Below are 15,473 nucleotides of genomic sequence, written 5' to 3'. Positions count from 1 at the left end.
GCACCAAGTGAGGGAAATCCTAATCTCCATTCAACTTGTCACAGAGGAGTTTTTTTTTAACCTCGCAGCACAGTGATGTCAGAATCATGCTGTGCAGATTCAATTCTGACTTTCACTGGGGAGACGGGCCTGGCTGTTTAAGCCCTTGGAATGCTGTGACTGGTGATTCCAGTTAAGTTACGCAAAATCTGATCTAATGAACACTTGAGATTCTGGACGCACAACATGGGTCCCCTTAATTCAGCCTGCAAAAGCTGGCTAATGGCTCTGCCGGGATTCTTGAGTTATTTTGATTACCTGGGGGTCAGTATTGGAGAAAGCTGAGCGGTGGATTGGATAGTCTGCCAAAGGATATATACAGATGTCCTATAATCAGAGTATAATTTTAAAAATTGTGTGTGTGTGTTACAGTTTCTGGGTTGGAAATTACATGTACAGATAATATTTTCTAGCCGTCACTGATTTTTTAGCACTTTGATTAAATATGCACTTTTATTTTCACACAGAAAAAGCTGTCTTGTTATGTGTATCATTTTATTAAGTTGTCCGTGCGCCAATACATTTCCCACTGAGGGTGAGTTTTTTGTGTCTTTAGGAAAATGTTCATGTGAGGATGTAAGCTTCCTCCTGTGAGGAAAGGACACCTACCCCTCCTTTCCTGCTCTGTCTTGGCAAAACACCAACATCAGTTTTCCTTCATTGGGCTTTTAATAAACACAGACTGATTCTGCTGCTTTTAGAATTCAGGTATGAATGTAGCCAGGGAGTGAGCATACTACTGAAAGCTAATACACATGCCGTGCAGTAGTTTGCAACTGCAAAAGAAGTAGGTTCTATCCATCTCCTGTCTTCCTTGCGAGGAACATTTTGCTTGGATGTTGTAAGAAGGATTTATCTAGTATAAAGGAGAGAGGGACAAAGTGGGTCCAAGAGGCAAATTGGACCACAGTGCCGAGTGACCTCGTTTCCTGTGTTTTGTAATTAGAGGTGATGGCAGAGAGGAAGGACAATTGGGATCCTTACAGAGTCACCCTGGAGCTTACCTGCGACTTCCAAGATGACCGAGGCTATGCTGGGTCCTCTACTTTAGGGTTTCCGAGGCTGTGGTTAAACCACCAGTCTATACAGCCTATTAGAACTGACTTTGTAGAGCCTAAAAGATTCTAGGTTTTGTCTCTTTCTTCTTGAACAGTTGCTTGGGAAGACATATTATCTAGTTGGTATGAGGTTTCAGATCTGAAGCATTTGTCTTTAAATCTGTTTATTCCTATAAGCCCATTGATAGGAACTTAAATTTTTTAATACTCTTTGCCCATATATTTATATCCATAATAGCTTTTTAATAATGCCAGCTAGAGAAAACTTGTAATTTGAGATTTTAAATAATTTTAAGATTATTTTATGAATTTATTTTTAATTTTAACTTTAAAAAACACACTTAAGGGCCGGGCGCGGTGGCTCAAGCCTGTAATCCCAGCACTTTGGGAGGCTGAGACGGGCGGATCACGAGGTCAGGAGATCGAGACCACTCTACTAAAAAAATACAAAAAAAAAACTAGCCGGGCGAGGTGGCGGGCTCCTGTAGTCCCAGCTAGGCAGGAGGCTGAGGCAGGAGAATGGCGTAAACCCGGGAGGTGGAGCTTGCAGTGAGCTGAGATCCGGCCACTGCACTCCAGCCTGGGCGACAGAGCGAGACTCCATCTCAAAAAAAAAAAAAAAAAAAAAAACACACTTAAGAAAGTTATGAGAACACTGCAAAGAACTTCCATATACTTTTCATGTAAATCAGGGTATTGCAAGCTCTCTGTCAAAGATTCGTAAATATTCTTTGCTGGCTTGGTCTTCTGTTGCAGCTATTCAACTCTGCTGCTGTAGTGCAAAAGCAGCCACAGGCAATATGCAAATGAACGGGCATAGCTCTGTTCCAAACAAACTTTATTTACAGAAACAAGAGGTGGGCCACATTTGGTCCCTGGTTTCTAGTTGCTTGACCCAGTCTAGACTTAGCAGTCGTTTTTCCTTTTCTTTTTGGCCATATTTGCTTCATCATATTCTCTCTCTCTGCATATACACAAATGTGTAATGTATACATATAGACTATGTGTATATATACACACACATACACTTGTAATGATTTTTTTCCAACCATTTGAAAAGAAGATGCAGCCATCATGATTCTTTACCTCCAAGTAATTAAGCATGCACTTCTTAAGAACAAGTGCATTCTCTTAGTAACTACTAAGAGAATGGAATTATCAAATGTAAGGGATAACACTGATATAATACCATCATTTGATAATACAATTATCAAGTGTAGGTGATTTAACATTGATGTAATACCAACATCTAATCTATGGTTTATATTTAAACTTCACTGATTGTCCTGATAATGTTCTTTATAGCCTTATTTTGTCTGATTCAGGATCCAATTCATCATTATGTGTGGCATTTGTTGTCATGTATATTTAGTCTACTTTGGTCTGGAACCGTTCCTCAGTCTTTCTTTGTCTTTCAGGACATTGATATGTTTGAAGACTAGAGGCTAATTGCTTTGTAGATTGTTCGGTATTTCCTCTTGGTTAGATTCAGGTTCTCTGTAATGGGCAGGAATCCTGGTGCTGTGAGATGCTGAGTCCTTGCTAGTGCATCCTTTCAGGGGACACCCGAGTTTGGTTTTGCTTTTTTCCCCCATTCTTGGAGGCAATGTCTTTGATCCTTTAGTTAAGGTGCGCTCTGCTAGGTTTCTACACTGGAAAGTTAGCACTTTCTCTTCATAATTAGTATCTTTTAAATTTGAGCAGTGACCATGGGAATACTATTTGAAGCTTCAATACTGTACGAAAAAATGCCATATTAGAAGATTGCGGTTGAAATATAAGAATGCAAAGAAGGTGTGCTTTGTCTTCCAGGTAACAGAATTCCATGACTTTGTCTACTTCAAGAAACTTAATGATATGCATGATGGTATCATTTAAGTGAAAAAGAATTACATTGAGAGTATGGTTTTCTGATAATAACTACCTTGAGTAATTGCTTTCCTCTCATTTACTTATGTAGTTTCTAAACACTTCCCCTGAAACTCAAAGGACTGCCTTTGTTGTGAAAAAGTAGTTGTGATAAAATGAGGCCCATGTTTCCTGATAAGCTTCGCAGTGAGAGACTCATTACCTTTCGGATGTTTCAGAGCAAGTTGATTTGTGATGTGAACCGTCTCAGGCCTGATGCTGTTGTGCTGGGCTAGCATGCTAATCCTCTGTGGTTGAGGCTGCAATGATTGTTCAACTGCACTTCAGAGGGCTGTCTGCCAAAAGATTTCATTATTTTGGCAAGACACAGTGTACTTTTCAACACACAGGATTGTAACAATTTCTATACAGTACCAATTTAGAGCTGGAGGGAGGCCATGAATACTTCTAAAGGCAGTAGGGTGCACATATTTTAGGAAATATATTTGGGAGAAAAAATACAGCTTTCATCTAAAAAGCAGGTCTACAGCTTTTTAGAGAAACTTGCTGCCATTAATTCAGAAAACAGAAATGGTCTTTGTAAACTTTTGTAGGTAACATTGTTATATGATATGAATGTATACCCATATAAAATAAAAAGTTGGAGGTGTTTTTTATTTTTTTATTTTTATTTTTTAGAACCCCAAGGCTTATTCCTTATATCTAGGCAATACTCCAGACAAAATTAAGTATAAAGCATTATTTGATTTTTAAATTATTCAACAGAAAATACTTTTGTGAAAGAACAGGTACTGTGCTCTGGTCTTGGGATATCCCTTCTCATTCCATGTTCTGGCCACACACAGATTATTACCACCCCACTCAATCTTAGCTTTTGGAAATGTGGGCACGAAATTTGGCACTTTAAAAAACAATTATTACAACATGCTTGAGAGACTGGAATTAAGAGAAATTTGAATTTCTTTTCCAATTAAAAGGGAAAATGTAGGTAGGCATTAGGGAAATATGAAAGAACTATAAAATAAAGTCTCCTTATTGGTCCTCTAGAAATGGAAGAGAACTAGATTCACTAAGTACCTACTATGTGTAGACACCTTAAAAGGTGGTCTTTATAAATTTCATTTGAAAAAAGTCCACCTGAGCAAATATTTTTTCACTCTTTTATGTATCAGAAACCTATAGTTTAAAGAGGCTAAAATAAAACCTGAATGGGAAAAAATCATTTAGCATAAGGTAGATGAGGGATTCTCCTCTGGGTCAGTCCAAATCTAAAACTCAGTGCTCTTTCTGTTGCCTTCAGACTTGGCTAGAATCATGACTTTCTGAGTCCCTCACCTGGGAAGTGGCCTGACTTATCTATCCATTCAAGACTACTAAAGCCCAGCCACCAGAATTGCATCCATGAAGGCACACACATCTAAACATCAGTGCCTTCCCACCATATTGGAAACCTGTGGCTTATTCACACAGGTTATCAACATGCCACATGATCATTGTCACATTTCTCTACATTCAAACTCTTACATCCTCTAAGCTGGAGTGAAACTGTACATTCATGTCCAGTCCTAGGCAGAGCCATGGATCTAAACCCTACCACTTGGCCATTGCCTCTGTGAAAATGTTTCCGTTCTCAAATCTGGAAGCTGTATAGGGTTGGGTTCAATGATATGAGTGATATGTTGCCTCTCTAAAAATTCATTGTTTTCATATTGTAACCCCTACAACAGTCTCTGGGACCTCGGTCAATTGATAATTTCCTACTTCTTCTACATCTTCAATCATCCTGATCTTCAGTCAGACTTCCTGTATTTGATCCTTTTTTTTTTTTTTTTCTGCCTTCTAACATGTTCCAATCACCTCATTTTGAAGCACAAACACATAAGGAGAGAACAGAACAGATTAAAGAAAAAAAAACTTTACTAAACCATGAAATCTCATACAGGTTGCCATTCTAGTTTTCACATAGCCCAACTCCTAAAATTTTTGACACTCCAATTTAATTTTTTCTGTACCTCTTCTCTATCTGTATCTTCAATGTTTGCTTGTAAATGTACATGCTGCCTTGATCTTTCTAGAGACTGTAAGGTCCTTGAAGTCAGTCCCTTGTGTGGTTCATAGATTTAGCAGTGGACCCATCACTTAGCATGATACTGTGGTTATAGTTAGAACTCAGGAAATGGTTGTAAAAGGAATAAATTAATGAAGAGAGAAAGACAAAAGAAACTTATAATGCCATCATTAACTTTAACCTTTATCCTAAACTGCATATCCACAATTTCAATAGCTTGTTGGACAACCCTCCTTGTACGTTCCCTGGACACCTCTAACTCGTTGTGTTAAGCACTCAGTTCCATATCTTTCCCCATACTTGTTTCTCCTTCTTCCTTGATCTTGGTGACACCATCACTTCCCTTGAGATCTAGATTGGAAACTTTGGTGCCTTTCCCCATTTGATTTCTCTCATCCCCACTTCTCAAAACAATTGGTGACTATGTTGATGGGATTGCACTTCCATATTCCCTTTCATAGGTTAACATCCTTTTCCTCCTTTCACCCAATGTCCTCTGACACCCTGGTGGCATATTGACACTAGAAATGGCAGAGAGAAGATTGAAAGATGTTGTAAAGACTTTTGCTCTGGTTTAATTCACTGCAATGTCTCACCTCTCTAATCCATCCTCTATTCCAACACCCAAGTCTTCATAAACACAAGTTGGAGCAAACAGTTCATTCTGAGTGTGTCAGTGGCTCCTCATTGAATCCAAGGGCTATCCTTCCAGCCTTGTTTTCTGCTATGTATTTTCTCCTAATAGCAATCACACACCATACTCCCCACTCCATACATTCAATATTATCCTCATCCCAAATTTACTTACAGCTGGTCAAATCCTAGTCACAGTCACCCTTCTTTTTTTTTTTTTTTTTTGAGACGGAGTCTCGCTGTGTCGCCCAGGCTGGAGGGCAGTGGCGCGATCTCTGCTCACTGCAAGCTCCACCTCCCGGGTTCACGCCATTGTCCTGCCTCAGTCTCCCGAGTAGCTGGGACTACAGGTGCCCGCCACCACGCCCGGCTAGATTTTGGATTTTCAGTAGAGACAGGGTTTCACTGTGTTAGCCAGGATGGTCTCGATCTCCTGACCTCGCGATCCGCCTGCCTTGGCCTCCCAAAGTGCTGGGATTACAGGTGTGAGCCACCGCGCCTGGCCCACAGTCACCCTTCTAAGCTGATTTATGGGTCCCTAGTTCTATGAAGTTCTTTTCAATGATCCTCTATGAAAATACATATCCTTTTTTTTTTCATTTCTTATGACTTTTTTTGTTTGTTTTATTTGTTTATTTATTTATTTATGAGATGGAGGCTCACTGTGTCACCCAGGCTGTAGTGTAGTGGCACAATTTCAGCTCACTGCAACTTCCAGCTCCCAGGTTCAAGCATTTCTCCCACCTCAGCCTCCCAAGTAGCTGGGGTTACAGGCGCCTGCCACCACACCTGGCTAATTTTTGTATTTTTTGGTGGAGACAGGGTTTCATCATGTTGGTCAGGCTGGTCTCGAACTCTCGACTTCAAATGATCCACCCACCTCGCCCTCCCAAAATGTTGGGATTACAGGCGTGAGCCACCGCGCCTGGCCAGCATTTGTTCTTAAATCATTTATTTTATGCTTCACTGATGCAGACTTACTTAACTACATATTTTTCTCCCATAAGAGATTCTACACTCCCTCAGGGCAGAATGAATCATGCCACATTTTCCCCCGTCTTGGTGACTAGATAAGTACTTTGTACATAGGAAATATTAATCCATATTTGTTGATTTAGCTAATTTGTTGCTAATTTGAACAGATTGAAATCTATGGACCTGCTGTTTGCTTTGTTTTGGGTTCTAGTCATTTAGCATAACCTGATCATGAGTTCTACTGGTTGATTATTGGGCAATGTAAAATTTTGAATTTTGTGTGAACCTTTTTTGCTTTAGAATTTATTGTGATGGCTGTTTTGGTAAGAACATTTCTTCTGCTGTCCTTTTATGAAAGTGTTTGGTTAAATGTAAAGTATGGAATTTGGTGCTAAACTGGCCAGATGGTGATTCACCAAATTAGTATCCACAATTTCCTTGTTGATCAGTACTTCCACTCATGAGTTGGAGGTCTTTCTCTGTGACATGAAATAGTCTTATTGGTTGTGCTTATATGAAGATCTTGGAATGCGTAACACCTAGGGCATTCTGGAACTGAGTCCCAGAGAGGTCTGAGAATATCATAGTTTACTAATCCCATGGATTTGCAAAGTACTTTTCAGTGTACAGATATCTTTTATATACATTGTCTCATGAATCCCCTGTAGCAAGTGGCATAAAGTGCTTTATCATGGAAAATACCCTTTCTTTGAGTGTGCTAAAGCATGGGTTCAATCCCAATTGCCCCAGTCCCTCCCAGAGCCACTAGCTTTGTTTCCTTAACTTCTCTTAACTTCAATATTTCCTCTCTAAAATGTAAGAATAATTGCCTTTTTTTTTTTTTTTTTTTTTGAGACAGGGTCTTACTCTGTTACCCAGGCTGCAGAGTGCAGTGGTGTACTCTGTAGTCTCAAACTTCAAGGCTTAAGTGATCCTCCCACCTCAGCCTCCAGAATATCTGGGACTACAGGTGCACACTCCCATGCCCAGCTAATTTTTTTTTATTTTTAGTGGAGACAAAGTCTCACTATGTTGCCCAGTCTGGTCTTGAACTTCCGGGCTCAAGAGATCATCTCGTCTCAGCCTCCCAAAGTGCTGGGGTTACAGACGTGAATCACCATTCCCAGCCAATAGTGCATAATTTTACATACTTCTATAGATGTGTTGTGATGAGGCTCCATTAGACAAACAGTTTTTAAAATAGTCCATAATCTGTAAAGTTTCTAGGTTAAGTAGAAACATACTTGCTATCTACCTGCCAAATGATGACATATGCGATTAGCTCTCTCAATCTACATATTTTTCTTTGAAATTTAAAGTGTTTCTTCATTGGAATTGAAGCAGTAGCCTCAGAAGAAATGATTTTAGTCTATCATCCTAAAACTTGAAAGCCTAAAACCTTTGCTAAAAATATAAACTTTGGTTACTCTTTTGGATAGTTTTAGGTAGTACATGATCATGGTGCCTCTATGAGTTTATGTAATAGATTCTAAAGCAGTTGTCTCCTGGAAGTAGTATTTCTCTCATAATCACTCCTCTTGTGGAAGAGAGATATGGGGTTGTCACACGGTAAACCCCAAAATTGGGGTTCAGTCTGGGAGGCCACATGGGTTCTTGGCTTCATGCAGGAAGGAATTCAAGAGCAAGGCTACAGAGTAAAGTGAAAGCAATTTTATTAAGAAATTAAAGGAATAAAAGGGTGGCTGTGCCATAGGCAGAGCAATGGCGTGGGCTGCTTGACTGAGTAAACTTACCATTATTTCTAGATCATATGCTAAATAAGGGGTGGATTAGATATGAATTTTCTGGGAAAGGGGTGGGGAGTTCCTGGAACTAAGGGTTACTCCCCTTTTTAGACCATATAGGGTAGCTTCTGGACATTGCCATGGCACTTGTAAACTGTCATGGCGCTGGTGGGAGTTTCTTTTAGCAAGCTAATGCCTTATAATTAGTGCATAATGAGCACATGGACAACCAGAGGTTGCTTTCATTTGCCATCTTGGTTTTGGTGGGTTTTGACTGCCTTCTTTACTGCGTCCTGTTTCATCAGTGGGGTCTTTGTGACCTGTATCTTGTGAAACTAGTCCTGCCGACCTCCTAGCTCATCCTGTGACTAAGAATGCCTGACCTCCTGATAATGCAGCCTAGCAGTTCTTGGCTTCATTTTACCCAGCCCCTGTTCAAGATAGAGTCCTTCAGGTTCTAACACCTCTGGCAGGGCTGCAGTCTTTTGACATACTTTTTTTCTTTTTAATTGCTTGGAAAAAATGTAAGTTTTTTGTTCTACATGAAGTATGAGAGAAAGTGTGTCATTGTCGTTTTCTCCTGCAACACTTTAGCTTTTGTTGAAATCTTTTTTTCTTACTGGCCAGAGTATTATAAAGAAATAGACTTTAGGCAAACTTATCCTGCAAACATTTACTCAGATGATCGTATATAGGTTGTGCTTGTCAGAGAGATTTCATGGAGGATTACTAAAAGAAGATGTTGGCTGTCATTAATAACATTTTGAAAAATGTCTTTAGATACTGCTGATTACTAGTTATTAGATCTGAAGCAGGAATGCAATTAAAATACAGCTTTAAATGAATTATATATACTGATGCTAGACTTGGCAGAGCTTCTGGATTAATAGCAAAACAAGTGTGTTGTGCATTGCTTTGATTAGCATTCCAGAAATATGCCTGTTTTTGTAAATGGTATTTGTTTTGTATAAGGTATTTGACTATTCCACAAGCTCTCAGGACAATGGTTATGTGGGATTATGGAGATTTCAAAGACTTGAGATTTTTTGTGCACCGATGTCTATAGTTGTGAAAATGCAACTGTGTACACATGTAGCAGCATGTTTTCATAATTTATATTTTTTGCAATGAGAGAAAACAAAAATCACATGCTTATTTTCAGACACTGTTAGCCACATAGCATTTAACAGTTTCTTTATGGAATAAATGTTTGTTGAGTGTTTCTTGAGTGAAATGATAAAGACTTAACTTGCAAGTGGCAAGAGTGTCATGTATTCATTTCAAATGGTCTTGATGAAGAATTAGGTATTAGCATACTTATTAAATAACTACTAAACATTTTTGCCTTGAAGCAAATGTCTAGAAAAAATAAGTAACAAGAGTTTTGAGGACAAAGCATTGATGTAGCCGTAGGAAACAAAAAACTGGTTCTTTAAGGAAATCATGAGATAAGTAAGTTAGGTAAGTTTTTAAACAATGTTTAATTTCTATTAAAATTGTTTTACGGCCGGGCGCGGTGGCTCAAGCCTGTAATCCCAGCACTTTGGGAGGCCGAGACGGGCGGATCACGAGGTCAGGAGATCGAGACCATCCTGGCTAACACGGTGAAACCCCGTCTCTACTAAAAAATACAAAAACTAGCCGGGCGAAGTGGGGGGCGCCTGTGGTCCCAGCTACTCGGGAGGCTGAGGCAGGAGAATGGCGTGAACCCGGGAGGCGGAGCTTGCAGTGAGCTGAGATCCGGCCACTGCACTCCAGCCTGGGCGACAGAGCCAGACTCAGTCTCAAAAAAAAAAAAAAAAAAAAAAAAAATTGTTTTACTTTTATAATTACTATATTGGTGAAAATTTTGTTTTTGAACATGCTTGAGAGAAGTAAGCACTGTAACTTGGGACAGGCTCATATATGTCTTAGAAAAGAATTGTTAAAGAGCTCAAGTTTTTTTAAAAAAATTAAAATAATTAAAAATGTTCATATGCAACATTACTTATGAAATCTAAAATATTTTTATGAGAAATATATGTTCTTAATGACACTTATATGAAGCAAGAAAGAGACATCACTCCAAACAGTAATGGTCTGGGGATTGTTCACAGGCAGAGATTCAGCTACTTGCAAGGTAAGTCTTTGTCAACATCCAACGAGCATTTATTCCATAAAGACACTGTTAAATGCAAACATCAAATTGATGGCAGTTCTTTTTAAAGTTTAGTAAGCATCAGAATTTTCAGTAGAACTTGTTAAAAAGAGATTCCTAGGCCCTGGTCCCAGAGATTCGGACTGTAGGTAGAGAATGTGGCCCATGAGTTTTCATTTCACACAAACTCCAAGGGGTGCCCATAATATCAGTAATTGATCGCACTTTGAGCATTATTGTTATAAAGAATTGACAGTTGGCACAGGGGCAGTTGATTTCATACATATATTTGATTAAAAAATGGCAATAAATATTGAAAATTAACTTTCTTCATAGAGTCTTCCAGTGTATCTTCTAACTATATCTGTATTTTAAAACATGGAGGAGATTACTAGAAAATAGAGTGAAAAAGTAGTATTGCTTCACCATATATCCGGAACTCTACATTATACATGTCTGAAATTTAACTGAGAATTTTTTACTGTCATTGGAAAATTCGTCAATAATGAAATAGAAATAATATAGATAAAATAACCATGAATGTATGAGGGCTAGGGCTATGCCTATATTTAGATGACTGACATCTGACTATATATGACTATTAATGTTTAAAATTACAACTTGCATGAAATATAATTTTGAGAATCAAGTTTCCATGCATATGAATGTAACATTTTTTTTTTCAACCATGAGACCTGGCTACTATCAATCAGGCACACACAGACATCCCATATGTACACACTATATATACTTTATTTTTATTTTTATTTTTGAGACAGAGTTTTGCTCCATCACCCAGGCTGGAGTGCAGTGGCCCGAACTTGGCTCACTGCAACCTCCACCTCCTGGGTTAAAGCGATTCTTCTGCCTCAGTCTTCTGAGTAACTGGGACTACAGGCGGGCGCCACAACACCAGGCTAATTTTTGTATTTTTTGGTAGAGCTGGGTTTCACTTTGTTGGCCAGGCTGGTCTCAAACTCCTGGCCCCAAGTGATCTGCCCACCTCAGCCCCCAAAGTGCTGGGATTACAGGCTTGAGCCACCACACCTGGCCTCAGACTATATATATTTTATATATCATGTATATATATAATATATATACTAGGTATTAGTAATAAACTATATTATATGTATATATAATTTGTTTATCCAGCAATCTTACTGTTTATTGTTACAATCGTTCTTGAACCAATATTGGAGTCTGGCTAGTGTCTTTGATTTATTGTAATGTATATAGTAATAAGTTGTATGCATGTATGTTTAAGGAAACCTCATTTTCTGTTATGAGACTCTCATGTCATAATCTAACAGATTTATTCAGTGTATTTTAATGGAGTGATTAAACTGGATGTATCTGAATGCTGTTGAGTTCATTGAGATAAGGATACAAGTTAACAATACATATGTGCACATACATACAGACATAAATTTAATACAATGCGTTTTCACTTAATTACTTGTAGAAGAGTATACAAAAAAATAGCCCTGTGCTGCTAATTTAAAGGAAATGTAAGGCCGGGCGCGGTGGCTCAAGCCTGTAATCCCAGCACTTTGGGAGGCCGAGGCGGGTGGATCACGAGGTCACGAGATCGAGACCATCCTGGCTAACATGGTGAAACCCCGTCTCTACTAAAAATACAAAAAACTAGCCGGGCGAGGTGGCGGGCGCCTGTAGTCCCAGCTACTCGGAGGCTGAGGCAGGAGAATGGCGTGAACCTGGGAGGCGGAGCTTGCAGTGAGCCGAGATCGCGCCACTGCACTCCAGCCTGGGTGACACAGCGCGAGACTCCGTCTCAAAAAAAAAAAAAAAAAAAAAAAGGAAATGTAATATTAAGTTTTATGAGAAAAATTTCCTCTGAAACAACCTTTAGAAAGTATTTCTTGGCTGGGCGCAGTGGCTCACGCTGTAATCCCAACACTTTGGGAGGCTGAGGAGGGCAGATCACCTGAGGTTAGGAGTTCGAGACCAGCCTGGCCAACATGGTGAAACCCTGTCTGTACTAAAAGTACAAAAATTAGCCCGGTATGGTGGCGTGCGCCTGTAATCCCAGCTACTTGGGAGGCTGAGGTAGAAGAATCACTTGAACCTGGGAGGTGGAGGTTGCAGTGAACCGAGATCGCACCATCGCACTCCAGCCTGAGGACAAGAGCAAGACTTTGTCTCAAAAAAAAAAGAAAAAGAAAAGAAAGTATTTCTTACTGAATAGAAAATATTTCTTACCCCAATTCCTCCAGCTGATGGTGACAATCATTACTTTTCCTGTAAGTCACTGACAGGCGCTGTAACTTTTCCTTTTCAATTGTGTTGAAATACATTTTTTGGTTTGCTTTCTGTAATGATGCTTTTGCTCAGATTCGTATTATACCCAGTTTAAAAAAGCAGCTGATTCTTTGGTTTTCTAAACTAACCCGAATAAACGAGCATTGAAAAGCAACAATCACAGGTGAATTCTTTTTTCCTCTCAGCTTTGTTTCTTTGTTTCCATGTTTTATTTATTTTTATTGTTCCTCTCTTCCAGTGTCTGGAGCCCTGCAAGGAATCCGGGGACCTGAGGAAACACCAGTGCCAAAGCTTTTGTGAGGTAGGAGACCGTCAGTGATACTTAAAACACTTGACCCAAATCTGACTATGCTTATGTGGGTCATGGGAATGAATGGCCCTCTTATTCTTCTGCAGCTTGGGGAGTTCATTAACTGCAGGTGTGTGTGGGTATATGTAAATTCATGTAAAAAATATAGAGCCTTCTTAAAACCTGGCTACCCACTGCTTGCATTATTGGCTAACCAGACCAAAAAAAATTTATGATGCATAGATGGAAGACTACAAGCTTTCTAAAGGTATCGATTGTCACCACCCTCTCACCTTATATCATAGCTATTCTGAGCAGTTTTTACATGCTTTTGAAGTATTCATACCATTTGGGAGAAGAGACTCGTATTATTACTAATGGTGTTTCTCAAATATTTTCATCTCTTTGTTCCCCCTTGGGGTTCCTCCTCATATCCTGGGCAGAATGCTTGCCCGCTTTTAACTGTACGGGAGAGAGGCATCTTACTTCACCTAACTATCAGTTAGATTAGTATCTATCTGTTCATCTATCCAGCCGGCCAGCCAGCCAGCTAGCCAGCTGGCCATCTATCCATCCATCTATCAATCCATCCATCCATCTATCATCTATCCATCCATCCATCTATCCATCCATCCATCCATCCATCCATCCATCCATCCATCCATCATCTATCCATCTATCTATTATCTCTATATATTTATCTGCCTATCCATCCATTCATCCATCCAGCCATCCACCCTTATATCTACCCATTCATCTCTCTATCATCCTTATTAGAAGAATGTGTAATATTGTCCTGAAGGACTACTGTCTAAAATCACCAATAGCACAAAAAAGGAGAAGATCTGCTTTACTGGACTGTCTTCCCCAGGGAATACAGGGGGCACAGGCCCCGTACCAGCCTGGATTCTGCTGAGAAGTAACCAGACACAAGGCCAAGCAGACTGCCTGGTTCCAAGGGTTCCAAGGACAGTGGACTTGAGAAGTAGGAGAATCTGAAGGTTTGGGGGGAACAGTAGAGAATGAGTCAAAAGAGTCCATTTTGGCAGTCAAGAAAGCTCAGTTGAGGGTCTTGGCCAGAAGAGGTGCCCCGACATCAGAATGAAATGGTGTTATGGGTTATCTTTGAACAGAACTGGGGGGTGAAAGGGAACTCTTCCAAGGATCCAGAGACATTGGTCTGGTCTTCATCCACTACAGCAAATAAATACTAGTGTAATCCCATGGCCTGTGTTTCACTCTGGATCTTATTCTGAGAAAAGGACTGCATTAGGACAATAATGGCTTCATCACTATGTATTGTGTGTAAAATATCTTCCAAATCTTACTTGACCTTTCCCATATTCCTGTAGTTAAGCAAGGCAGGTAGTAAGTCCCCAAGAGTTGTGTGTAGAAGCCAAGAAGGACTGGGAAGTTGAAGCTCCTCAAATGAATGGCTTGTCCACGGCCAACCCTCCAGGTAGAAAGGCTGGGTCTAAAACTCCTGTCTTTTTATCCCTCTCACTGATTATCTAAGTGTTGTTCCTGGTCAACTCCACTTGGCCAATCACCAGGGATCATAATGGGTTTGGGCCCCTTGAGATATAGAAAAGACGCAGCAGAAATAAACAAAACTGATGATTTGCTGCAAGGATAAAGAGAGTGAGGCCATCCCATGTCTGTGTTCTGCTTTTACCTTTTCTGTGTTCCTATTTTAGTTAATATTTTAAAAATATCTATTCATTCATTGATTCAACATGAACTTTTTGAATACCTATAACGTGTCCTGCAGTTTGGTAGTGATGTGGTAGTAAACAAATCACGCAAAAATTCCAGCCTTTGTGGGGCTTATTTTCTCCTCAATGAAAGATCTCAGCTGTGAATGATGGTAACTTGATTCCAATCCTAACTGCAAAACCAACTTACTCTATGAATTCAGTTAAATCAATTAACCTGTCTTCAACCTCATTTTTCAGATGAGGGATTTATCCTATTGATCTTACACGGTGTTTATTAAAATAGATAATGAATGTAAGTGCATGGTACAGAGCTTATCAAGCTGTACAAAAGTAACACAATGATATTGTATTATGATTGTATACAAATACAATGATTTGTATTATGTGTTATAGGCTTGCGGGTCATAGCTCTGTGAAGTATCTGAATCAACTGTTGATTCTGAATTTTTACCCACATTGGTAATCCTTGTCAACACAATTAGAGCACACTGTCTAGTGGAGTGACTGTTGTGCTCTTAACTTTAATTTTCTATTCTATTCCATACACAAACTATACATCTATAGGCACAAAAATAGATTTATAGAATATTTTTTTTTTCGGTTGCCCTTGCTGGATTGCAGTGGCGTGATCTCGGCTCACTGCACCCTCCGCCTCCTGGGTT

The 15,473-nt window shown here is 39.5% G+C and overlaps 1 protein-coding gene across 2 annotated transcripts in view; it reads left to right on the top strand.

Moving 5' to 3' along the window:
- Positions 1-15,473, top strand: part of ANOS1 (anosmin 1) — a 215,639-nt gene that overhangs the window by 99,914 nt on the left and 100,252 nt on the right. For both annotated transcript variants that reach the window (XM_025372222.1, XM_025372223.1), the window contains exon 3: positions 13,043-13,105. In XM_025372222.1, coding sequence (XP_025228007.1) covers positions 13,043-13,105 — 63 coding nt within the window. The remainder of the gene's footprint in view (positions 1-13,042; positions 13,106-15,473) is intronic.

The sequence above is a fragment of the Theropithecus gelada genome, chromosome X (genome assembly GCF_003255815.1).
Source record: "Theropithecus gelada isolate Dixy chromosome X, Tgel_1.0, whole genome shotgun sequence".
NCBI classification, from domain to species: Eukaryota; Metazoa; Chordata; class Mammalia; order Primates; family Cercopithecidae; genus Theropithecus; species Theropithecus gelada.
This window is presented reverse-complemented; position numbering and strand designations above follow the sequence as displayed.